This window comes from Zootoca vivipara, chromosome 2 (assembly GCF_963506605.1).
Source record: "Zootoca vivipara chromosome 2, rZooViv1.1, whole genome shotgun sequence".
Lineage (NCBI taxonomy): Eukaryota > Metazoa > Chordata > Lepidosauria > Squamata > Lacertidae > Zootoca > Zootoca vivipara.
The window spans coordinates 107,640,903-107,666,936 of NC_083277.1; the positions used below are offsets into that span (position 1 = coordinate 107,640,903).

The 26,034-nt window shown below is 43.4% G+C and overlaps 1 protein-coding gene across 2 annotated transcripts in view; it reads right to left on the bottom strand.

The window, feature by feature from the left end:
* Positions 1-12,123: 12,123 nt before the first annotated feature.
* HLF (HLF transcription factor, PAR bZIP family member) overlaps positions 12,124-26,034 on the bottom strand; it is a 64,934-nt gene continuing 51,023 nt past the window's right edge. The window contains exons 3-4 of one of the 2 annotated variants that reach the window (XM_035103832.2): positions 24,547-24,767; positions 12,124-20,450 (exon numbers count right to left, since the gene is read on the bottom strand). In XM_035103832.2, coding sequence (XP_034959723.1) covers positions 20,232-20,450; positions 24,547-24,767 — 440 coding nt within the window. In that variant the 3' untranslated portion in view covers positions 12,124-20,231. The remainder of the gene's footprint in view (positions 20,451-24,546; positions 24,768-26,034) is intronic. The other variant, XM_035103833.2, reaches the window with a different exon arrangement.

The window sequence follows — 26,034 nt, forward strand, 5'->3', positions numbered from 1 at the left end:
AAGACTCCCCTGATACGTTTGGCGGTGGAAACAGAAAGGTTTTTATCCTAGGAAGAAAACTCGGGCCTCGACAACTTGACTTGCGGAAAAGGTTTTTTTGAAAAAAAAATCCCTGACCCCGCGGGTCAGAATTTTACCAAAAATCTGAAGTTATCCTATTCACTCAAAAATGGTGCCAAACTGTTGCAAAGACTCCCCTGATACGTTTGGCGGTGGAAACAGAAGTGTTTTATCCTAGGAAGAAAAATCAGGCCTCGACAACTTGACCTGCGGAAAAAGATTTTTTTGAAAAAAATCCCTGATTCGTGGGTCAGAATTTCGACAAAAATCTGACATTATCCTATTCACTCAAAAATGGTGCCAAACTGTTGCAAAGACTCCCTTGATACGTTTGGCGGTGGAAACAGAAGGGTTTTGATCCTAGGAAGAAAAATCAGGCTTCGACAACTTGACCTGCGGGGGAAAAAAATTTGAAAAAAAAATCCCTGACCCGCGGATCAGAATTTCACCAAAAATCTGACGTCATCCTATTCACTCAAAAATGGTGCCAAGCTGTTGCAAAGACTCCCCTGATACCTTTGGCGGTGGAAACAGAAAGGTTTTTATGCTAGGAAGAAAAATCGGGCCTCGACAACTTGACCTGCGTAAAAAGAATTTTTTTGAAAAAAATACCTGACCCGCGGGAAGAAAAATCAGGCCTCGACAACTTGACCTGCGGGAAAAAATTTTTTTGAAAAAAAATCCCTGACCCTGAGGTTTTTTTGGAAAAAAATTCCCTGACCCGCGGGTCAGAATTTCACCAAAAATCTGACGTTATCCTATTCACTCAAAAATGGTAGCAAACTGTTGCAAGGACTCCCCTGATACGTTTGGCGGTGGAAACAGAAGGGTTTTTATCCTACGAAGAAAAATCAGGCCTCGACAACTTGACCTGCGGAAAAAGATTTTTTTGAAAAAAATCCCTGACTCGTGGGTCAGAATTTCACCAAAAATCTGACGTTATCCTATTCACTCAAAAATGGTGCCAAACTGTTGCAAAGACTCCCCTGATACGTTTGGCGGTGGAAAGAGAAGGGTTTTGATCCTAGGAAGAAAAATCAGGCCTCTACAACTTGACCTGTGGAAAAAGATTTTTTTGAAAAAAATCCCTGACCCCACGGGTCAGAATTTCACCAAAAATCTGAAGTTATCCTATTCACTCAAAAATGGTGCCAAACTGTTGCAAAGACTCCCCTGATACGTTTGGCGGTGGAAACAGAACGGTTTTTTTATCATAGGCAAACAAATCAGGCCTCGACGACTTGAGTTGCGGAACAACATTTTTTTTGAAAAAATCCCTTTTAAGTGATGTCTTTGCTAGCTTCCCCCTCCCTTCTGGTTCCCTTGTCATTATGTTGAATCTGGGTAACTCCGCGCTAAGCTGTTCAGCTTCTCTCTCTCTCTGCTTCTGGACACACTGTGGACAAGGGGGGCGATTCTTTCCCCTCCAGCTCTCCATTGGAGAGAAGCTGGTTTGCCACAGAATGCATTCCCCGGTCCCCTGAAACCCCGATTCCACCTCCAATTCCAATTCCATTTGCAAAATCTTGCTGGACTGGTGTTTGAGTCTTAACTCAATGCTTGCGGTGGAACAACGTCCTCCACTGTCCTCAAGAGTAGCAGGCTAGCTTAGGAGGTGCAGAGCAGGCTGGCTTAGTGGACTTTAGGGGGATGCTGGGAAGGGCTGCTTTTGCTGCATCCCAGCATTTGCCGCCTGAGGTAGCTGCTTCACGCTGCCTAATGGTAGGGCCGAGCCTACGCTCAGCTTCTTTCCTCTAAACTGGGACTGGACGGACAAGCAAGGCAGATTTATTTGTAATTGTATCTTAGGAGTGAACTCAAAGCAGCAGGCAAGGGTCATCAGAATGACTCTACTGCAGAGGTTCCAAAGCACTTGGCAAAATGTGACCTCAAGCTGAGAAAGATTTTATCCTTCACGAAAGCCATGCAATTGTCTTCCTTCTTAGGGCCAGATAGTTCTAGCTGACCTCCAGGAACCTCAATTTGAGTACAGCTGCGCATGGCCCAAGCTTGGCTCTGACACCTGTACAGTGGAACTTCGGATTACGGCGGGGATCCGTTCTGGAGGTCCCGCTGCAACCCGAAAATGACGCACATGGAAGCATTTGCACATGAGAGAAGCGCGATTTAGAATAACCCGTTCCAGTACTTCCGGGTTTCCCGCAGACATTCGCCGAAGCGGACGCAAGCGGAGGCAGACGCAGAATGAGGTTTGACTGTATATAGAACTAAAGGGGTTTCTGAGAACGAGGTTCCATTTTGATTAACGGCGCTTCGTTTCCCAATCGAGGCCTGAAACCTCTGTGTCCCTCTTTAAATAATTAACAGTCAAATGTGTGGCTCTGTGTCCTCCTTTAAATCAATAGCAATAAAATTCAGGATCAGCTGATATTAATTGAAAACAGGCTTTTAAATATGAGATAAATGGTGTCCTAATTTGAATGACTTGGAATCTGGAGAGAGATGGGTAGTGGTGGAGAGAATAGAGAGTGTTTAAGAAGATTATTGACCGCATATTGAAGGTCATGTGGGAACTGAGGCTTGCTAAGTGAGGGATGGGGTGAGATAAAATGAAATAAAAATCCACCCAGCGAACACCATGGCTTGTTAACAGGTGTGACGCTTCTTGCTTACTTCCAGGAAAGCAGCCAGCCAGGTTAATTTCCTCTCCTTTAGAAGATTATGTTCCCTCTTTCCACATTACAGCCAGACAAGAATAAGCAATTACACATAGGGCTTCTGCATGAGGTGGATTGCCTGGTGTTTATACAGAAAATAAATTTCCAGCTAATCGCGAACGATGAGCAAATGGCAGGAACATTTGGTGTTTGCGATAGGCAGAACTCACCCAGGCACCTGATCTGAGGTGTTATTCACACAAGGGGGACAGGTGTGTGTGTGTGTGTGTGTGTGTGTGTGTGTGTGTGTCTCAGTAAACACCCTCAGCGAAGGCTTCCGACCACTTCTAAACTACAAATGACCACTTCTAAACTACAAATGGCCTCGATCAGGGTTGGCCCAAGACATTTTGCCACCTGAGGCGAACCACAAAATGGCATCCGCCTCCCTGCCATGGAAGGAGGGGTGAGAGAATGTCTGTATTGGGAACAAGGGGGGAATCAAGGTCTGCTACCCCTGTGGATTCTGCTGCCTGAGGTGGCCGCCTCACCTTGCCTCAAGGTTAGGCCTGGGCGAGGTATCAATACATAGCCTGAAACTGGTCTGAATTTAAAATCGTGAGAGTGCAGCACCACCTTCCTGGCCCTAGATGAAACTATATTCACTGTGTTTCTTTGAAAAGCACCCCTGTCAGTGTAATGTTCTTTATATGTCCAGCTGTCCTTTGTCAGCAACAAATTGTCACTGTTTTTTTGTGTTGAATATATGTAATTTATGGACCTAATAGGTATGTAGGTTTTATTTTATTTGTTTTTTATCTTATATTCAGGGGTTTTTTTCCCTTTAAGTTTTTTGGGGGGCCCCAATGGAGTGGGGCCCTAAGCTATAACTTGTTTAGCTTATACAAAAATCGGGCACTGTCCCCGACACCCATAAAGTTGTTGAACTGTTTTAAGGAAACTACCCAAATTGTTGAGCTTTTCTGGTGAAACCTAACCCAAAAATAGGTGGATGGGTGGACATACACACACACACACACACACACACACACGATTTATTGTGGATGTTTTTAAACGTCCTTGTTCTTTATTGTGAAATACTTTGAGATGCATCATAGGAAGTGATTCATAGGTAATAAAATCATCGCCATCATTATCAAGGCAATAAATAAATAAATAAGGGTTGCAAATAAGCGCCTCTCGCGCATGAAAACGCTCCATTCCCCAGCAGGGGTCAGTGTTCAGATGCAACTCCAGCAACGGTTTTTTTTAGTTATGTCAGGATTTTTCCAAGACACCTGCTAGCTACTCCTTGGGATTGCCCTTGAGGCAGCCTTCTGTGTGGAAATGAGTTGTACCTATGCTGTCCCTACGACAGCAAAAGCAGACAGCCATTAATGACCATTACTTCGGATTATGTCATCTTGCGCTTGTGACGATGCGCAATCCTTTTCACACCCACAGCTAGTCATGATTTTAATTCCCTGTTCAGCAACATTCCAGGGCAGAAAAAAAAATCACCTAATCTAATTTGAAGGTGGTGAACAGGAAACCCTTGGGCATTTGTGGCTCAGTTACTTGTAGCTCAGCGTTATGCGTTACTTCAAGACTGTGCGGGCGACATACATTTAAAGCAAACCCACCCCACAAATACCCTGAGGACTGTAGTTTACCCCTCTATTGAGCCACAATTATCATCACCAATAACAAACAGCAGTTCCCAGGATTGCTTGTCCAGCTGTTGTCTATTGGGCTGATGGAACCTGAGCTTGCTGTAAACACATTTGACCATGGTTATGCCCACTATCCACAGAACCTAGGAGACGCTTTCTAAATCCCTTATTTGTCCAGGAAAGCTGTCCCTTCCCTGTGGAGAGGCTTCTATGGCTGTTCAGTGATGTTAATGCCCCAGTGACCCACAATGTGGTCTTCTTTGAACTGGTGGCAAGAAAGATTAGGACGAAGAATCTGGATGAAATTACAGTAAACTATAAGGGAGATTCAGAGGTATAACAGGAAAATACTGTATGCTGTATGAAGGTAAAGGTAAAGGGACCACTGACCATTAGGTCCAGTTGCGGACGACTCTGGGGTTGCGGCACTTATCTCGCTTTACTGGCTGAGGGAGCTGGCGTACAGCTTCCAGGTCATGTGGCCAGCGTGACAAAGCCGCTTCTGGCGAACCAGAGCATCACACGGAAACGCTGTTTACCTTCCCGCTGTAGCGGTGCCTATTTATCTACTTGTACTTTTTGGTGTGCTTTCGAACTGCTAGGTTGGCAGGAGCTGGGACCGAGCAACAGGAGCTCACTCCGTCACGGGGATTCGAACCGCTGACTTCTGATCGGCAAGCCCTAGGCTCAGTGGTTTAACCCACAGCGCCACCCACATCCCCTTGTATGCTGTATGGAGACCCCAGACCCCCAATTTATGCGTGCCTCTGCATTTTATCATTCTGATGGTTTACGCCAAGGTTCTGTTTTGATCTATAGATATGTCTTTCTTTGATAGTGTCTGTATGGTTTTGTCATGGCCTCTGGGTAGTACAATAAAGCATATTAATATGCTATGACCTGGTTATTGTGAACAAGTGCAAGAAAGTGTACATTTCTTCTTCAGAGAGGGAGAGAGGATCCAACATCTCCTTCTTTGAGCCATATACCAGCTGGGCCTCAGACTGTTCTTAAGGGCATGCCATGACAGAGATGATCCTTCTGTGGCAACATCACTCAGGTCAAGAGGACAAAGATCCAGAGATCCTGTTAAAGGTGGCCAAATTCTGTGCGATTGCCATAAAACGTAGGGAACAAGCTGTGATTAAGGGTTTAAACGACAACTTCAGGTTATATTTTAGTGAGTAAGAATTTTAATTGCTGCTATATCTGTACTGTCCCTGTTATACCGAACTGCAAATTTAAATGTATCCCTATTGTGTTTCATGACTTCCCTGATTTTGTATGTGAGCTGGAACTGGCCTGTGACTAAAATAATAAATTCATTCATTCATTCACATAACAGCTGGGTATGTTCTTAAGGGCATGCCATGATAGAGATGATCCTTCTGTGGCAAACTCACTCAGGTCAATACTATTTTCATGTGCCATCTAGATGTTTAGTGGAATTGAGATGGCCGCTTTAATCAATGGGAGTTGATTATTGTTCCTCCTCTTCAAGATGGCATGGCCAACCCTAATGGGGTGAGAATCAGGATAGGATAGCAACGAGGACAGAAGTTCAGGTCACAAACTGTGGTTAGAAGTAGTCATCCAGTCTCAATGTCAAATGGACTGTCCCATATTAACCAGTTGACCTCAACCAGGGCTGAAGGCTTTTAATGTTAAATAGATTATTGTGTTTTATTTTTCTGTTGGAAGCCGCCCAGTGTGGCTGGGGAGACCCGGCCAGATGGGCGGGGTATAAATAATAAATTATTATTATTATTATTTATCAGAAGGTTGGCGGTTCGAATCCCTGTGACGGGGTGAGCTCCCGTTGCTTGGTCCCAGCTCCTGCCAACCTAGCAGTTCGAAAGCACGTCAAAATGCAAGGAGATAAATAGGAACCGCTACAGCGGGAAGGTAAACGGCGTTTCTATGTGCTGCTCTGGTTTGCCAGAAGCGGCTTTGTCATGCTGGCCACATGACCTGGAAGCTATATGCCGGCTCCCTCGGCCAATCATGCGAGATGAGCGCGCAACCCCAGAGTCGGTCACGACTGGACCTAATGGTCAGGGGTCTCTTTACCTTATTATTATTATTATATAACCAGTATGCACCAAGTTCCTAATCCTCCTTAATGGCAGTGCTTGGGCTAATTAGTTAGAGGCATGTTGATTTGAATCACCACACTCTCTTTTTCTTGAAGATACTAAAGTCAGCTACAGTAGTTCACATCCATAATGTGATAGGTATAATCAAGGGTGAAGACAGTGCTTTTTTTTGGGGGGGGTATGCAGGTCTACGCATAACCCTAAACATTTTGTGAATCTTTGTACTTTTGTCCATTTACTATATTTATTTTCCCTGCTTTGAAATATAAAATGGTGATTTTCTTGAATAAAAACGAGAGTAACCCTATATACATACATACATACATACATACATACATACATACATACATACATACATTTAGAAAAAAGCACTGGGTAAGTATAGAATTTATGTTGGGGGGTGGCAGGACACCCACCTGCCATCATCCTCTGTCTGGCTCTGTATATCAGATTCAGAATGAAACGTCTCAACAACAGTTGTTTTACTTTCTTTCCCCCCCCCCCACATGCTCAGAAAAATTGGTCAATATCTTCAGTCATTTGAAAACCAGGAAGTTAAATAAAAATAATTACACCAGGGAGTACCTTACATGTGGTATATTTTGCAAAATTACAAAGGAAACACCTTTTTCATCTTATTTTTTTAAAAAATCTAAACTAAAACAAGTTTCCTTGGATTTGCCGAAAACTTTTTCAGCACTTCTTTCTCAAGTTCCTCCTTTTTTTTCCAATGCGGTTTTTCTGTGCACACAGAAAGCCCAGCCCATTTCTGCTTTTTAGTTGAGTATTTTTATTTATTGACTTGATGTGTGGGGAGGGGACAGCTGTTCTCCTGCCCCCTCTGACTATTCCCATGGCTACAATATTTTGCAGCATGAGCATATCTTACCAAGAACACTGAATGCACGGCGAAACGTATGAGTCAATGTCAAGGGCAAAACTGCTATTTCAGGTGCGCTGAGCAAGTGCTTCGAAAAAGCATAAGACGGTTGATACTTGAATATGGAAGCGTTGGAGGGAGAGGGGGGGGATTACAGGCATGACAGAAAAAGTTAAGACAAAGAGCTATTTTGGATCTCGGCACAAAATCACCTTCAAAGCCAAAGATGGAGAGGAAAAAAGATGTGCTGCGGTTTGATCAGTTGGGTTTGGTCTTATTAGTGTTATCACCGGACTTGAGAGCACTTTGTGGAGGCACTTTTCTGCTACACCTGGAAAAAGTCTTGGGCAAGCAACGGAGAATGTCAACAAGTCGAGAAGGGGGAAAAAAATGATCACCAAGAAAGATAAAGAAATTAAGTAGCTTGCAGGTTTTAATCTGATCCCCAGTGATGACATGTGAAGTTCAAACTAGGTGAGGATGACTTAGAACTTGTGGTTGCTCCCTACCTTGATCCTCTTGTTTGTCATGACTGCACAGCTCCCATTTCCACTCCCTAAATTACCATATTTTCCCATGTATAAGACGGTATTTTTTTCCTTAGAATTAATAGGCACAATTTGTGGGTCGTCTTGTACACGGATAGCAGGGGGGGGGGGACAGGCGTTTGGTGGCAGCAGCCAGCAGGAGATTGGCAGCGGCGATTGGGCGTGTGATTGGTTGCTGCGGCAATGCCTGCTGACGATTGGCTGTGGCAATTGGGCGGTCGATTTACGGCAGCTGTGTGGCTTACATGCAATCGGCTGTTGTTGCGTCTAGTGTTGTTACATGCAATCGGCTGTTGTTGCGTCTAGTGTGCAGGTGAGCTTCTTGTGGCGAGCATGCAGTGGCGGGCAGTCTGTAGAGTGATTGGTGGCGGTGTCCCCCCCCAAAAGTAGAACAACTCTGGGCAATATCCCCCCCCAAAAAAAGCTCCACAACTTTGGGCAATTCCCTCCCCCCATTTTTTGTTGCAGTCCCCCAAAACAGGGGGCGTCTTATACAAGGAAAAATATGGTATACGCCCTCTGATCTCCCTGCTTGTCCCATGTTGCTCCATAGTTAAGCTGTTTTACTTATTGCTAGATCCACCTCCTATCTCATTTGCCATTTCGCTGGTATCACTGTGCTCCTGCCTTGCCTAATGAGTGAGCTTTACCTCAAAGCTTTACCTAAATAAATTCCTCCTTAAGGATTCATTTCTTACAGTAAGGTTAAAGCTCACTGGGAAATGATATACAGTGGTAGTCGAACGGCTTGGCTCCCGAACAAACCGGCTCCTGAACACCGCAAACCCGGATGTGAGTGTTCTGGTTTGCAAATGTTTTTCAGAAGCCAAATGTCCAACACGGCTTCCGTGGATTCTGATTGGCTGCAGGAAGCTCCTGCAGCCAATCGGAAGCTGCGCCTTGGTTTTCGAACGGTTTAGGGAGTCGAATGGACTCCCAGAATGGATTAAATTCGAGAACCAAGTTACCACTGTAAAATGAATTGGAAAAGATGTTTAAAATAATGTTTGTTTAAAAAAAATCCATAAGTTTTCCTTTTGGGAATTATAGGGACAGAACTACCCAAACTGTATAGAAATTTATTCATGTATGCAACTATGGCAGCAAGAATGTTACTTGCCCCCAAATGGAAAGAAGTCCCAGCGAAAGAAGAATGGACACAAAAACTTATGGAATATGCAGAAGTGGTGAAACTTACCGGAAAACTAAGAAATCAGCATAATAAACTTTTTATGAAAGAATGGAAATGGTTTATTGAATATTTACAAATATTTACTGTAAACGGATAAGAATATTGGCAGGATTATTGTAATAACCTGCAGTTTCATAGGAGTATATACCATGTTTCTCATATTTTAAGACATACCCATAAAATAAGCCATAGCAGGATTTTTAAGCATTCAAGGAATATAAGCCATACCCCGAAAATAAGACATAGTGATAGGCGCAGCAGCAATGTCGGCCGCGGCAGGAGGAGAAGGAAAAAAAATAAGACATCCCTTGAAAATAAGCCATAGTGTGTTTTTTTGAGGGAAAAATAAATATAAGACGTGTCTTATAATATGAGAAACACGGTATTTAAAGTACAATCGCACCTTGGAAGTCAAACGGAATCGGTTCCAGAAGTCCATTTGACTTCCGAAATGTTCAACTTCCAAAATGTGGCTTCTGTTTGGCTGCAGGTATGACTGTAGATGAATAAATGAGTAAATTAAGTTAATTTGGAATATAAAAAATAAATTTAAGGAACTGCAGAAAAGGGAGGGGAGGAAGTAGAGTTTTGAAATGTTAAAATGATTGCAAAATTATTGAAATGTATAAAATTGAAAATCATAAATAAAATAAAATAAAATAAAAAGGATTCATTTCTTAGTGGGGCCTGTTCTCCAGGCTGAATGTCGGAAGATTTAGGCCAGATAAAAGAAAGTACGTCATCACACAACGCTTTATTAAAATGCCTCTGTAACCACTCATTGATGTGTAAGTGGGGAGCAGGGCAGGAGGGGGTTTGGCAATCCTCCTGTTTTGCTGCCCCTATGAGTGTCTAGCGATGCAGAATCCCAGAGCGCTAACACTTCTTTTACTTCAGCCATGCAGAAATGTGCCTCGAGCTACATTACAGTGTCAAAACCCCACTGAGGCCAACATTTACACATGACCCAAATAGGAACAGAAAGTCGAGTGCTTTCTCTCTCCTGGTTGTGTAGTAGGAACACATGAGAAAGGTCACACTTTGGTGGTTGTTTCTTTAAAATAAAAATAGATAAAACTTGCAGGCCGTGTGCCTCTGTTTTATCACTGGGACAATCTGGGTGATGACAAGTTAGGAATGGGGTGTAATTGGCCTTAAATTGTTACAAGCTTTTGATTACACACTTTTGTTGTACCACCGAGTCTCTAGTGGAATAAACAGGGCAAATATCTAAATCCCCCAAATGCAAAATTCTTACCAAAGTTCAAAGCTCATTACACAGTACCCAAGGTTACAAGTTCCCAAGTGCAATTGAAGCGATTCATGTGATCAGTTTGGGCTAGATTTACTAGGCGAGGGGAATTAAAATGCAGCTTGCCAGCTTTGCTGCCAACTCAGCTATGATTCAATCATTACAGCTCCTATCTCCTGTTGCGTACAGAAGTTGTATCTATAGGTATTAGTTGGTGAGGTGCCAGAATCAATCCCAGCTGACCTTTCCACATGACGAACTTGCGGGCTGGCAATTTAACTTGCTGCTGTCATCATGAGGGCACCTAACCTTGCCAGTACTTACCTGTTCTAGAGAAGTACGGCTCACTTGAGAGATGTTTTTGTTTATCATATTTTGTATCATAGGAACATTGCCTTGTACCAAGTCAGATCAATGGTCCATTTCCATGGTCTACACCAGGCAGGTCCAACCAGTCGATCGTGATCTACTGGTCGATCGCGGGGCATCCTTGGTCGATTGCAGGATCCTGATCGATCACCCCAAAAGGAAAAACACCTCAACAACTCTGGTCTGTCATCCCCCCAAAAAGCTCAACAACTTTGGTCAATCCAATGGGTAGATCACAGCCAGTTTTTTTAATAGTGGGACGAGACCACAGTCTCTTGGGAGTTGGACGTTCCTGGTCTACACGGATTAGCAGCTCTTCAGGGTTTCAGACAGGTTTATTTCCTGGACCAACCTGGTGATGCCAGGGATTGAACCTGGAACATTTTATATACAATTTCAATGCTCTAGTCTAGATCTTGGGATATTGCACATGAAATCACCCTATTTTAGGAATCTGCAAGCTTGCCAAGGAGTTGATGAGCTTCATTACTGAGTTATTTGTAGTTTGACGGATCACTCTCCTTCCTAGGCTGAGAGGGGAAATGGCGAAGATAGATTATTTATTGGGACAGAGTGATTTTTGCAGCTGTTGTTAAAGTTGCAAAACAATGAAGCACAGGATGGAGCAATGGAGAATTTCTGAAACAACAATGGGATATTAGCTCCGTTCAAGGCATGATGGAGAACAGCAACAGCCGGGAAAAGATAGGCATAATATTTTACAAGGACAGGAAGAAACATCACCCACAGAAAGACTGTTACACACAGGAAGAACAAGGATACAGTTTGAGTGCCTCACTTGTAGATTTATATATTATTTAATGTGTTGATACAAATGGAAGTTGTCAATATTGAAGTTGTTGTATAGGGGATTGTTATTTTGACTGGAGTGTAATTGAAATAAAAAAGATTCTGGAATGCAGAAATAAAGTAAACCATCAAACCATCAATTCTAGCACGCGGGGGGCCACCTAAATTATATAATTTGGAATTTGAATGATTGGTATTAGTAATTGTATGATAATTTGGCATTGTTATAATGAGGCTATTACAGTATTGGAATGTAACTGAAAAGTAATAAAAAATTATATATATATATATATATATATATATATATATATATATATATGTGTGTGTGTGTGTGTGTGTGTGTGTGTGTGTGTGTGTGTGTGTGTACAGTATATAAAAAACCTGCTCTGCAAGGTAGAATAAGTGGAGATAGAAGATGCTCCAAGGACACCCATTGGCCTTCATGGATGGGTGAGGATTTTGATATTGGTCTCTTTGCTCCAAATCTATCACTTTCCAGTACATTACACAGAAACACTGTTGCTAACAACCGTGCCAAAATTAAGAATCCCACCAAAACTTTGGGTGCAGGCTGTTCGCCTCCCCATCCTGATGCATGAAAAGAAATCGACACTCAAGAGAAGAAAAAAATTAAATGATTTTATTAAACATTAAAGAATAACAGACAGAAAGATTTGGGCTGAAAAGCATACAGAACTCAATCCATTTCATGACATACATAAAATTTGATCTTATTTGATAAAATCCTGTTAACAGAGGTGGTCTTGTGGTGTTGCCAGAAATACAGTGGTCGATCATGGGAGAGAGCAAGAGGGGGGGGGATGGTAAGTTTGCTATATTTTGGGCACAAAGAAATCAGTGGGATACAGGGCTGTCATGACTTAACTTCTCGCACTGATTTCAACGGGACGTTTAACATAGCCCGGATCCAGTATTTTGTTTTATATATTTTTCCAAGTTAAAAGAATAATATGCAAACTCACTACATGCATGCGCTAATGCAACCTCACAATCCCTCTCTCTCACACACGTACAAATACACACACTTCCGAGTAAAAATAAAGGCTGGTATCGCCGGAGAAGAAACATCAGTTCAAAAGATAAGGCTAAGTTTTGCTCCTTTACATACACCTGACTCTCATGGAAAGATGTGTGATCTCAAATCCTATACAGCAGTGGCAGACAGTTCAGGGTACCAGGCCAAACTTGGGTTATTGGCAACCGTCAGGTATAGAGAGCCTTTTAGCTATAGCCAGGCTTCCGGTTACTGGTTTCAGGAGAAACTCCAGGAGTGCAGTTTCCTGCAGCCTCTCCCAGTAAATGTGCCAGTCTGGAGATTTTAGAAGGGATATTTCTTCTTATCCCTACAAGGCCATCTGTCTTAGAGTGGCCCTCCGGCCCATTGAATTGCTGACCAGAGTTACACAGCACTAATCAGAACAAATCCCAGCTCTGTCAATGGCCCCGCTGCCACGGCATCGTGCTAGAGAACTTTTGCTGGCGAGTTCTGTGCCACGATGATAGCAGCCACCCGTCCCTTGAGACTGTGCCTATTTGTAGTCCAAAAATAGCAGGAGACCCAAGTTTTGGAAACCCTGGTTTACCACATGCCAAAGTTATATATATTTTTCTAAGGCTGCAGTCCTATACCTACTTACCTACGTACCCAGTGGGATTTATGTCTGATTAGACTTGTGAAGAATTGTGGTATATTTTTTTTTGGGGGGGGAATCACTGACACTAAGGGGATGTGTGGTCCTCCTGACTCCCATATATAACTGCCAACATCTCTATTGGCCATTCTAGATGGGGGATGATGGGAGCTGGAGTCTGACAACTTCCGCAGGGCCACAGGTTCCCTACATTACTGCTTATGGACACTGTAACCTCGATTCCTTTCCTCCCGACCTTCTTGCACATTGGAGACTCAAAACACCCATAGCAGACATCAGATCAGCGCATGCAGTCATATTCAAACATCATGTCGCAATCACCACATGAAACAGTTGTATGCATTCCGCCATAGAAACATACCTTTTAAAAGGCCTTTTCTCTCTCTTTTGCTCCCTGAAATGTGCTTACAGCCTGGCATTGTCTTTTTTAAAGGCATTTTTTTTAAAAAAAACACATATCTGAGCACGAATCAGCCAGAGTTAAGCACTTTTAAGTCTCATTGATTTCAACGGGAGGGAGTTTGAATATGTGCTCCCCTCCCACACTGGACTCAATGGGACCCCATGGAACTTTTATCTTTGTTTGGGTTGCATCTACGACTTTCATTTTTACAGGCGGTGGGATTATTTATTTATTTATTATTAAATTACTTTTTTCTTTTCCTTTTTTTTTACTGGCCAGTAAAGAATAGCTTACATTCTAAATAGCTGCAAGGTATTCCCTCCACTGGAATAATGGTCCATAGAAATACAGATGTGGTAAAACAAGTGGTACATTTTTTCGGAGGGGCAAAACCCTCTCCGGGAAATCTGCATAATAATGGGAAAACAGAATTGTCTATGCCAGAATAAGGTGTATTTTTGCCTAAATCACCTTCAGAATAAGGTGTGTTTTATTGGAATAAACAAGCGCTTGCTTTGAGCAATTCTTGAGAAACTCATAGCACCGTAATTTCCTGATGTACGAATAATGTGTGCCCATTTTTGTTTTTACTTTGTCAGAGCAAGCCTCATCATGACAAGGAAATAACTGTTCTAGTCTGTTGGAGTATAACAAAGGCTAACCCAAAAAATAGATAATTCACCCGGCTGGGCCTAACCTGGTCCTCAACCAGAGGCAGAATGAGGTGGGGAAGAAAATGGCAGGATCAGTGTTTCACGAGTAAGAAAGGGAATAATAGGCATAGGGATAACCCTGGCCCCAAGAATCCACACAAAAGGGTGCAATTCAGTTCAGCTAGGTTTTACACAAGAGTAGACCCATTGAAATGAATGAGCATGACTTTGAGCATAAGTCCAACACCACCCAGTGTACCTTATGATTTCAACGGGAATTAAATGCACCCGAGACCCGTCACATACCCTGCAATTTTCAGCTTAACTTCTGACAGAATTTTCTTTCAGCTGGAACTCACTGGAACTCAGTTGCAGCACCCCTCAGGTGGGAGCCATCGCCTCACTGGGCTACTGGGGTCACTGGCTGCCAGGGCCAAAAAGGATGTTTTTATTATGATTTTATCACTGATGTTCTGTAATGTGTTTTTAATATGGTCCACCACCCTGAGATCTGTTGATAAAGGGCAGTACAGTCAGACCTCGGTTTAAGTACGCTTCGGTTTGAGTACTTTCAGTTTAAGTACTCCGCAGACCTGTCTGGAACGGATTAATCCACTTTCCATTACTTTCAATGGGAAAGTTCACTTCAGGTTAAGTACACTTCATTTTAAGTACTCCACGGACCGTCTGGAACGGATTAATCCACTTTCCATTACTTTCAATGGGAAAGTTCGCTTCAGTTTAAGTACTCCGCGGACCCGCCTGGAACGGATTAATCCACTTTCCATTACTTTCAATGGGAAAGTTCGCTTCAGGTTAAGTATGGTTCAGGTTAAGTACAGACTTTCGGAACCAATTGTGTACTTAAACCGAGGTACCACTGTATATAAATTGTAGTACGGTGGTAGTAGTAATAGTAACAATAGAATAAGGGAGGCATTCATGGTGAGTTCCGGCACCTCTTTTTCTAGAATTTTTTTTTCTGAAAATGTCAGGCATACAGGTGACAAATGTGGTGTTGCTCCTCAAGAAGCTATGAATGGCTAAACCTCCTTGTTGTGGAAAAAACACTGGGTGGCAAGGCATGGTTTGCCTCTGTGTAATACAGGCATGTCAAACATGCGGCCCTCCAGATGTTTTGGCCTACAACTCCCATGATCCCTAGCTAACAGGACCAGTGGTTGGGGAAGATGGGAATTGTAGTCCAAAACATCGGGAGGGCCGCAAGTTTGACATGCCTGGTGTAATATGTGAAAGGGCCCCAACTTCCTCTGAATTATTCCCCAAGGATGGTGTATGCAGCTTACAGTGCTGCTCTGAAGGATTGGGGCCCTGTCTCCTTCTTCAATAGAGATGTTCACCAGGAAGTCATCAAGGAGACTCCGCAGCCTGATCTTCCTTACAACTAATCCAGAACGCAGCAGTTGAGTGGGAGTGGCCACCGGGACCATATAACACCGGTCCCAAAAGACCTACATTGGCTCCCAGTACGTTTCTGAGCACAATTCAAAGTGTTGGCGATGACCTTTAAAGCCCTAAACAGCCTTGGCCCAGTATACCCGAAGGAGCATCTCCACTCTCATTGTCCAGCCCGGACACTGAGATCCAGCGCTGAGGGCCTTCTGGCGGTTCCCTCACTGCGAGAAGTGAGGTCACAGGAAATCAGGCAGAAAGCCTTCTCGGTAGTGGGCACCTGCCCTGTGGAATGCCCTCCCAGCAGATGTCAAGGAGATAAACAACTACCTGACTTTTAGGAGACATCTGAAGGCAGCCCTGTTTAGGGAAGTTTTTAATGTTTGATGTTTTATTCTGTTTTCAGTCCTCTGTTGGGAGCCACCCAGAGTGGCTGGGGCGACCCAGTTAGATGGGGTGTGTGTTTACAAATAAAAAAAGTATTATTATTTGGGAACCCCGCCTCACTCTAAAGAACCATTGGGTTGTATACATCAGGGGTGGCCAACTCCCAAGAGACTGCGATCTACTCACAGAGTTAAAAACTGGCCAGTGATCTACCCCCTTTTGGGGGTTCAGGTCAAAGTTGTTGAACTATTTTTAGGAAGGAGGAAGGCCCATTTTTGGGGGGGGGGTCGGGTCAAAGTTGTTGAGTTGTTCAGCTTCTTTGGGGGGGAGCCAATGATCTACCAGTGATCTACCGCAGACGTCCAGTGATCTACCTGTTGGACATGCCTGGTATACATGAACAAAAGAAGAAGTAGTCACACAAACAAGTCACACAAACAAGATGCTCCTCAGGGTGGAGGCAACACCTTGCCACAGCAACAAATGTGAAATGTGAAAGAAGGCAGGGAATGTGCAAGCTTTATTACTGTTTTGTGCAAGATGCTGTTTAACCTAAGCCCTGTGATGAGCATCACAGAGTATTTTGTGCTTTTTTCCTTGGCAAATGGGACTCGCTGCATTGTTGTTGGAAAAAAAAAACCATCCTCATTACATGAATGGGAAAACAGTTATTTATTTATTACAAATACAAAGGACCCTGGAGAACCGTTTTTTTGTTTTGTTTTGTTTTTTTAACTTCCATAAAATGTTTAGGGCACAATCCATCTGAATGTGGGCAAGGCCAGCTATGCGTGGAGGGATTCCACAAAGACCCAGTGAGGTACGTTCCTTTTAGCGGCGTTCATACACTGCAGCGCCCTGAACCAAGAAATGATTATATTGCACAACTCCCTGTCTCAATCCGGCCCACGGTCGCCCACGTGCGCAGTGTTCATCCTCCAAGCATGTGCCAAGGTGGCTGCATGCTGAGGAGCGCAAGGAACAGCAGTGTCCAATTCAACCCAATGCGATCTCTTCACGTGCACAAGCAGCTGCACCCACATGGCGATGGATCACGCCCCAACTTAAAGCACAAAACCCTTCCGATGTCTCAGTGGTAAGCAAAAAAATAAGAAAGATCTCAAGGGGGATGGGGAAAACAACAATCTAGAAGCATCTCCTCTCTGTACAATGCTAACAAATATATAAAGAGATATATATCTTTGCTCTGCCTTTAAACATGGAATATTTTCTTTTTATTTCTCCTCGCTGCTTAGCCTGTGATATACGCTCTTTCTCTCAAAATACACAATCAGCATTCGTCCTTGAAAAAATACTGTACAAAAAAGCACACTCTAATGATTCTGTAGAAACTTTATACATATCGTAAATAATCGTGTTCTTTTGGTCTTCAGAAAACATTTGCATGGATTGGATTAGCCACAGTATGACAACACCATCACCTTTCAATACAGACCTGCATCTCCTACATTCACTTTTTAAAAAAATATTTCCTGCAGAAAGTCCACTATAATATAACACAAGTTTAGAAAGCAAAACGAGAACAAAAAGCGGAAAACAACAGGAGAAAGTTTGAGAACCATTGCTTTTATGATACAATCAGAAACAAAACATCTCAAGGAAAAGTAGGATTTGCAAAAAGTGACTTCTCGCCGAGTCAAAAGAATCTGGAGAAACAGCAAGGAAGAAGTCCACAGAAAGTATTTTATAGAAATGTTGAATATAGAGCTGAATTTAAAGTCTTTAATCACATAAACAGGACTTGAAGAAATGCAAATGGCAAAGGAAATAACAATCATAACAGCAATAATAACAATAAACCCTCCAAACTCCAAAAGCGGTGAATATTTGAAAGTTTTCGTTTTCGTTTTCTTGCCAATGAATTGCCATGTGTCTTTTGCACCCCAATCCAGCAAAGGCAATCACTGCCCCCCTATGCCCTTGTAACACCAGTGGACTGTTTGAGGAGTGGGGCAGGTGGGACCGTGTGGGGCTGAGCCCAAACACAACCTTATCATCTCCCCATTAATAGGGTATCCGCATTGCCATAGGTGTCTGGACCAGTTAGTTATACTTTCAGTTGGGGGCAAGCGGTGGACATCTGCAAGCACAGCAGTATATGTACACCAGGCTGGCCCAACTGTGGACGTAAAACTACACAACCACTTGTGGTGCCACAATCCGAGAGCTGTCTGCTTCTGCTGTCACCGCCTTCAGGAACTGTCACAGCAGCCTGCAATTTCGGAGGAGGTCCATAGGGAATAGCTGCCAAGTCTCCCGTATTCCCCGGGAAACCCACGTTTTTCCAGCGTTTCCCGCTGGCAGCCCGGATTTTTTTAAAAAAACCTGTAAATCCCCCGGATTCTTACCGGCCCGGGGAAGCTCCTTCTGCACATGTTTGGAGTCTCTGGACATGCGCAGAAGCGATTTCTGGCGCTGCGGCCATTTTGGAAATGGGCAGAGCATGCGTAGAAGCAACTTCCGGTGCTGCCCTGCCCATTTTGGAAATGGGCAGAGCATGCGTAGAAGCAACTTCCAGTGCCACTCTGCCCAGTTCCAAAATGGCCGCAGTGCGACTTCCGGTGCGTGATGCTGCCGCTCCCGGATTTTTTAATCTGGGAGTTGGCACCTATGCCATAGGGGCAGCAGAGCAGCTCGGCGGCTGGGTTTAACATCCCATGCAGCAGCAATAGGAAAGTTGTAGCCCTCCAGTTGCTACTGGACTCCAACTCCCATGAGCCACAGCAAGTATGCCCAATGGCCAAGGATGATGGGAATTGTAGTACGGCAATATCCAGAGAGCCAAAGGACTCTCCCTGTTCCTGCAGTCAACAGCCTTTTGATTTCTGCAGAGGTACATCCCTCACCAGAGGGCAGACATAGCTGTATGGAAGCGTAAGAGAAGTTAACGGGCAATTTTTAACAGAACAGTATCCTAAGATCCTAAGTCAGCACTTGATAATATTAACGTTGTGCTCAGCGTATGGCACCAGCAGGGGGAGCAAGACTTTGATTTGTCATAAGGTGGCAAAATGCCTAGACTGGCCCTCTAACTGCAGCCTCTGCCTGCACCATTGCTTGACTGCTTTAGAAAACTTATCCCCCACTTTTCTGTTTGAGCATTTGCATCGCTCAGTGGGGATGGCTTCCAGCAATTAAAAACTAAACCATGTTTGGGAGGTTCTTGTAGCAGCCTATCAATAAGTTTTTACAAATTACAAAGAAAAACCCAGTGGGAAATTATCTTATTAGGTAGTGACGTTGATCCTATGTCCACCTGGAACATTGCAAGTAACATACCAGAGTGCACAAGAGGATTATTGCTTACGTTCAGGCTGTGCAAAACAAAACAAAAAATAACACTCCCTGTGATTTATTTGCAGCTTTTGGGTTTTAGAGCCATGAAAGGAAACTTCAGCTGTTTCTTACGAGATCTACCGAGAAAACTATCAGCAGCAGTGCGAGCCTGAAGATCTCTCTCTCTTTTTTTTTTATCACCAAAGCTTAAGAACACAACAAAACAAAAGAAGGAGAAAAATCTATAAATTAAATATTTCTGCAGTGTAGCATTAAAATATCATTTGTGCATTTGCAGTAGCAAGTTAAATATGTCTGATTAGGCATATTCAAACAAGAGATTCAGGGAGGGTAGGCTGGAGAGATCGGCCTCCTTTATTTTCTTCCTCCTCCACTTATAGCGCGATTCATTCTTTCCGTTCTCGCTTTCGAAATTAAACCAAGAGAATGGCAAAAGGGTAAAATGATAACAATAGTAATAATAATAATAATAATAAAACCTAGTTCAAAGCAGCACTGGAAAATATTTAATTGTTTAACGAAAAGCTTAACTATGGCAGGTTTCAGCAGTCCCAGTGAAAACTGGTCACCCTTCCATTTCCATAAAAATGGGGAGTGCTGAGGTGAACATGCACACACGCCCACACATACACAGACCCGCGCATGCGTGTACGCACATAGAAAAAAAAGTTGTACGCTGTTTTTTTGTTTTGTTTCTGTTTTCTTGGTAAAGTGCTGATGGTGAAAGGTTGGGGGTGTTTGGGTGTGGTGCTATCAAGCAATAAACACACTGTCCATCGATTCAAATGCCAACCCACCGAAAAGAAATAAGAAAGAAAGAAAAGAGAAGAAAAGAGAAGAAAGAAGGGGGGAAGGGAGGGCAGAAAGGGGTGGGTGGGAATGCCATTTACAGAGGACCATGCCGGGCTTCATACTTGGCAAGGACATTCTTGCATTTGCCCAGCTCTTTTCGTAGATCGGCCACCTCTTGGCGCAGAGCGGAGTTCTCCTTCTCCAGGAACGAGGCGCGAATGGCAATTTGGTTCTCCTTCAGCCTCCGAGCATCTCTGGAGCGCTTGGCAGCCATGTTGTTCTTTCTGCGTCTTGCCCAGTATTTGTCATCCTGCTCATTAATCACAGAGAGGGAGAAAGGCAGCGTTAGACTTCAGCAGATTAACAGAGCTTCAGCTACAAGGCACCAGGGCAGGGTCGGCAGAGCACACTTCTACTGGCAGGGCTACATATATTCTGCTCGGCCTTGGCTGCATACTGGTGACTGGAGCGACTGCTGGTACCATGTAACACCAGTCCCGAAAGACCTACATTGGCTCCCAGTACGTTTCCGAGCACAATTCAAAGTGTTGGCGCTGACCTTTAAAGCCCTAAACAGCCTCGGTCCAGTATACCTGAAGGAGCATTTCCACCCCTACCGTTCAGCACTGAGGTCCAGCTCCAGGGGCCTTCTGGCGGTTCCCTGCAAGAAGTGAGGTTACAGGGAACCAGGCAGAGGGCCTTCTCGGTGGTGGCGCCCTCCCATCAGATGTCAAGGAAGAAAACAACTATCTGACTTTTAGGAGACATCTGAAGGCAGCCCTGTTTAGGGAAGTTTTTGATGTTTGATGTTTTATCGAATTTTTAATATTCTGTTGGGAGCTGTCCAGAGCGGGATATAAATAATAAATTGTTGTTGTTGTTGTTGTTGTTGTTGTTGTTGTTGTTGTTGTTGTTAGCACATAAAGAATCCTCAGCGCTATCGTTAAGAGTGCTGTGGGGGTAAAACTACACTTCCCAGGATTTAAATGTATGGTCTCTCTGCAGTGCAAGTCTGAACATCGCAAGTAGTATGGGCTTCTGTTGTTCTTGTTTTAAGTCTCTGACTCTCATGTTTATGCATACTTTTCTGAATGTTTCATTTCTGAAACACTCTTTCCTGAATGTTTCATTTCACTTTCAATTTGTATACCGCCTTTCTGTATTACTATACACAGAAGGTAGTTTGCAAGCTGAAGAAACAACAAAATAGCATCGGCCACACACTTAATACCAACCTGATCCAATACCAAAAAAAGCCACGCAAATTTTTAAATAGACAACTCATATCAAATAAAGCAATCTCTAATAATCTGTTAGAATGTGTTAAATATTAAGTAACAGCAAATGATAATGAAACAGTTTGCACTTATCAATCGCAACAAAGAATTACTAAACTGTAATTCCGTAAAAATAACAGCAGGTCACATAAAAGCATACAAAACCGTGTAAAAGGATCAAGTTGAGAAACAAGGACACACAACTGATAACATTATTTTTTTTAAAAAAAAAATATCCCTCAACTCCCTGTTGCCTAGAGAGGAAGACTGGAATAAAATGCAAGCACTTTCAGCTACCCAAAAGTAACATTTGCATGCTCTGAAACCATCCTTACAATGCAAACCCTATACAAAGTTACTCAGAAGTAAGTTCCACTGAGTTCAGTGGGGCTTTCATCCAGGTAAGTGGGTACAAGACTGCAGTGTATCTCAGCAGCCTGGCTCTAGAGATATGCCAAAACTCTCTCTCTCCCCCCCCCATTCTTTCTACACCCCGTAGGCTACAACTTGGCTTTATAATTTCCCATCTCCGTCATCATCTCTGCAAAAAAAACCCCACAAAAACCAGCTTTAACTTCAGTTCATTCCTGGGCTTATCCAGGCCACGTACAACTTTATTTTAACAAATTACAAAGGCAAATCCTTTAATCCTGGTCCTGAAAGAAGCAGAGCTGGCATCTAGAATCACATGCAGCCGAGAGACGATTGGCTGGCCTAATCTGCTTACCCCCTTCCTAGAGCTACTCTTCTGCACCATGGGAAATGGAAGAAAGCTGTGGCCAAACATTCTGGGAAGAGCTGGGGGCAACTCTCGCTGCTATCTTAGAAGAAACTAGGATGACGGCCATGAACTCCTCTGAACAAGCAAGGGGCTTGACAGCACTTCCCTGCTCTTGGTTTCCCCCAGGTTCCATCCTCTAACTGTTCCAATGTATCCAAAGGTTTATGTTTCTTGAGCCAAGCCAGTAAATGAACAGCGTGAATATGCATGCACTGGTTGCCCTAGGATGTTATCTGTACAATGGTACCTCTACTTATGAATAACTCTACTTACGAATGTTTCTACTTACGAATGGAGCTCTGTCCGCCATCTTGGATGCGGTTTAGATAGGATTTTTTCTACTTACGAATTTTTAGATAGGGTTGCTTCTACTTACGAATTTTTTCTCCCAATGCATTCCTATGGGATTCGACTTACAATTTTTTTCGACTTACAAATGTGCGTTCGGAACGCATTAAATTCGTAAGTAGAGGTACCACTGTACTTAATAAGCTGAGATATGAATTAGCCTTGTTCCCCTGCACACAGCTACTTCGTTCCTCCCTTTGTGCAACTGGGGAAAGCAGGTCGGGAAGCCATAGTTGGCTACACTTTCCAATTTATGCCCGAACTGAGAAACTACGGTATGGTTAAGGGCTTCCGAGCAAACTATAGTACAGCTATACCTTGGAAGTCAAACAGAATCCATTCCGGAAGTCCGTTCGACTTCCAAAACGTTTGTAAACCAAAGCACGGCTTCTGATTGGCTGCAGGAAGCTCCCGCAGCCAATCAGAAGCCGTGGAAGCCCTGTTGGACGTTTGGGTTCCAAAAGAATGTTCGCAAACCGGAACACTCACTTCCGGGTTTGGGGCGTTCGGGAGCCAAAACGTCTGAGTTCCAGGGCATTCGGGATCCAAGGTATGACTGTACTGAACTTTACAAAAAAACAAATCCCATACATAAGAAGTTTCGGCAATTTCTCAAGGACACAATGGTGCAGCTGGGAACTAAATTATCCTATATATTTTTAGTATTAGTGTTATATCTTTTACTGTTAATTTTATTTATTTTTAAATGTGTTTGTTGATAATTTCAATACTCCTTGCAACTCAAAGGTTTTACAGTCATACCTTGGAAGTCGAACAGAATCTATTCCAGAAGTCCGTTCAACTTCCAAAATGTTCGAAAACCATAGCACGGCTTTTGATTGGCTGCAGGAAGCTCCTGCAGCCAATCAGAAGCCACGGAAGCCCCTTTGGCTGTTCAGCTTCCAAAAGAACATTAGAAAACTGGAAAACTCACTTCCAGGTTTCGATCATTCGGGAGCCAATTTCGATCATTCGGGAGCTGATCATTCGGGAGCCAAGGCATTCAAGATCCAAGGTACGACTGCACTACAATTGAGCAATTTATATAGTTTTATTTGAATAAATACAAGAAATAAATTTATATTTATAATTACTGTATATTTATGTCCTGTCCTCCTTCCCAAAGGAACTCAAACCTTTATCTCACGTGGGAACTCAAGGATACCTACTTGATTTTATTATACATATTTTTATACCACCGCCAGGACCCTTCCCATATTCATGGTTGCCCACCCAAACATTGACCACACCTAAACCCGCTTAGCTTCAGCAAATTTGCTACATCCTGTGCCTTCAGATCATGCCATGTTATGGGCACCCTTTAAGATTTTTCAACTGGAAACCCATTCTACCCCTTGCTCTGTGAGTTTCACCATTCATTAACTTTTAATCCACTTGTCTCTCAAAATCTTAAGTGCCAACATTATTTTTGGATGATTAAATAGCAGCTTCTTTCATTCCAGAGAATGAGGGAGTGAAGGAAGCACTTGTCTAGGGATAAAAACCTGCCACACACACAAAGAAATTGAAGTAGATTAGACTGGTCAAATGAAAGCAACACAGCTCAGATTTTTTTAAAGAAAGAAAGAAAGAAAGAAAGAAGGAAGGAAGGAAGGAAGGAAGGAAGGAAGGAAGGAAGGAAGGAAGGAAGGAAGGAATATAATAATTATAGAACCCAAGGTGTATATTTTTTATTTTAATAATATTTTAATGTTTTAATTGCATTTGACCTATTAGATAGAATGCAGGAAGTGAAAGTTTTGATTTCTGTGTAAGGTTTGTGTGCGCCTGCATTTTACAACCTTATTGCTCTCTGGGCCATAAACAAGGAACCCTATCTAACCCTGAAAGTGGTATAACTGGCCCTCCAGGGTGTTATTCTATGTTCTAATCCCATAACATTTTAGTCCACCTAGAAATCAGCAGAATGGCTCTAGGACCATGCCAAACTCTCAGGACCTCTAGAGCAGTTTCCAGCAGGTTGGGCACCGGTCCCAATTTACCTTCAGATCCTCTGGGATGAAGACTTTGCGGGCTTTCTTAATCATTGGCTGTGGCTTGAGCTCCTCCTCGGAGAACTTGCGCTTACGGGGGTCAAACATCTCCTGGCCAGGAATGCTGGAAAGAGCGAGATCGGCCGGGTCAGGTTCATATCCCACCGGAACCTGAATGGTCTCTGGATCAATGGGGCTTGGCGTGTTGCGATTTGCAGGCACGATTTGACCTGCAGAAAGCAGAGACACCATGGTAAGGAAACCGAAAGAAGAAGAAGAGTTTGGATTTGATATCCCGCTTTATCACTACCCGAAGGAGTCTCAAAGCGGCTAACATTCTCCTTTCCCTTCCTCCCCCACAACAAACACTCTGTGAGGTGAGTGGGGCTGAGAGACTTCAGAGAAGTGTGACTAGCCCAAGGTCACCCAGCAGCTGCATGTGGAGGAGCGGGGACGCGAACCCGGTTCCCCAGATTACGAGTCTACCGCTCTTAACCACTATACCACGCTGGCTGCAAATTTGTGATATAACACACACACACACACACACACACACACACACACACACACGAAACCGCTCCATGACCCACGAAAACGGGGAGACCAAGGACCTCCAAAACTTTACTGAACCTTGCAATGATGGCAAAACACATCTCAAAAATGAAAAAGCTTTTAAAAAACACACCAGAGTGTATATGAGTTATAAAGTACAAATAATCCTGGAAAATATATGGAATCCATAGAACGATGAGACTTAACTTTAATTTTCTTTCTCTGTTCATAAAACCCGCAAGTGGATAAATGAATCAAGTAAAGGCCACTCATGTTCCTCTATGTTTGTAAAAACAATGAAATCATTCCATATTGTGTCCAAACAAATCTTACACTGGCACTCCAGGCTGGACTCCAACTCCCATCATGCTTCACCACTGGCTAGCATGGCTGGGGATTATGGGAGTTGGATTCAAATACATTTCCCAAGCCCTCTGCTCTATGGTCTCGTGCTCCTTGTTCCATGGAACTGCCAATGTTTGCGCCCAAACTGAAACACACACACACACACACACACACACACACAAGTGTCATTTCTCTCATCTGAAATTGGTTCTCAGCCTTTCATTTCCAACTTTCCAGAATAACAGGACATTATAAAAAGGTGTGTGTGGGGGGGGGCAAATAGGGTGACATTAGAGGTGCCACAAAGGACACGAGCCAAGCTGATTGTGTAACACATTCTACGGATGGTACCAATAACATTTGCTTCCAGGAAGGGCTGGGAAGCACTTGGGAGATGAGAGAGGCGGATCAAAGGGATATTTCTTCCCCAGAATACGGAAAAAAATGAAAAGGGGCAGCAAGGGATTCAATTGTTATCCCTCGTACCCACAGCAGAAAGTTTCCTTCTCACACTGTGCGCCATGTCACTCGATGCCAAGATCTGAAGTGCTGAAAACTGGGCATATCCTGCCTGGTTTCATAAACATCGTTCCATTGATT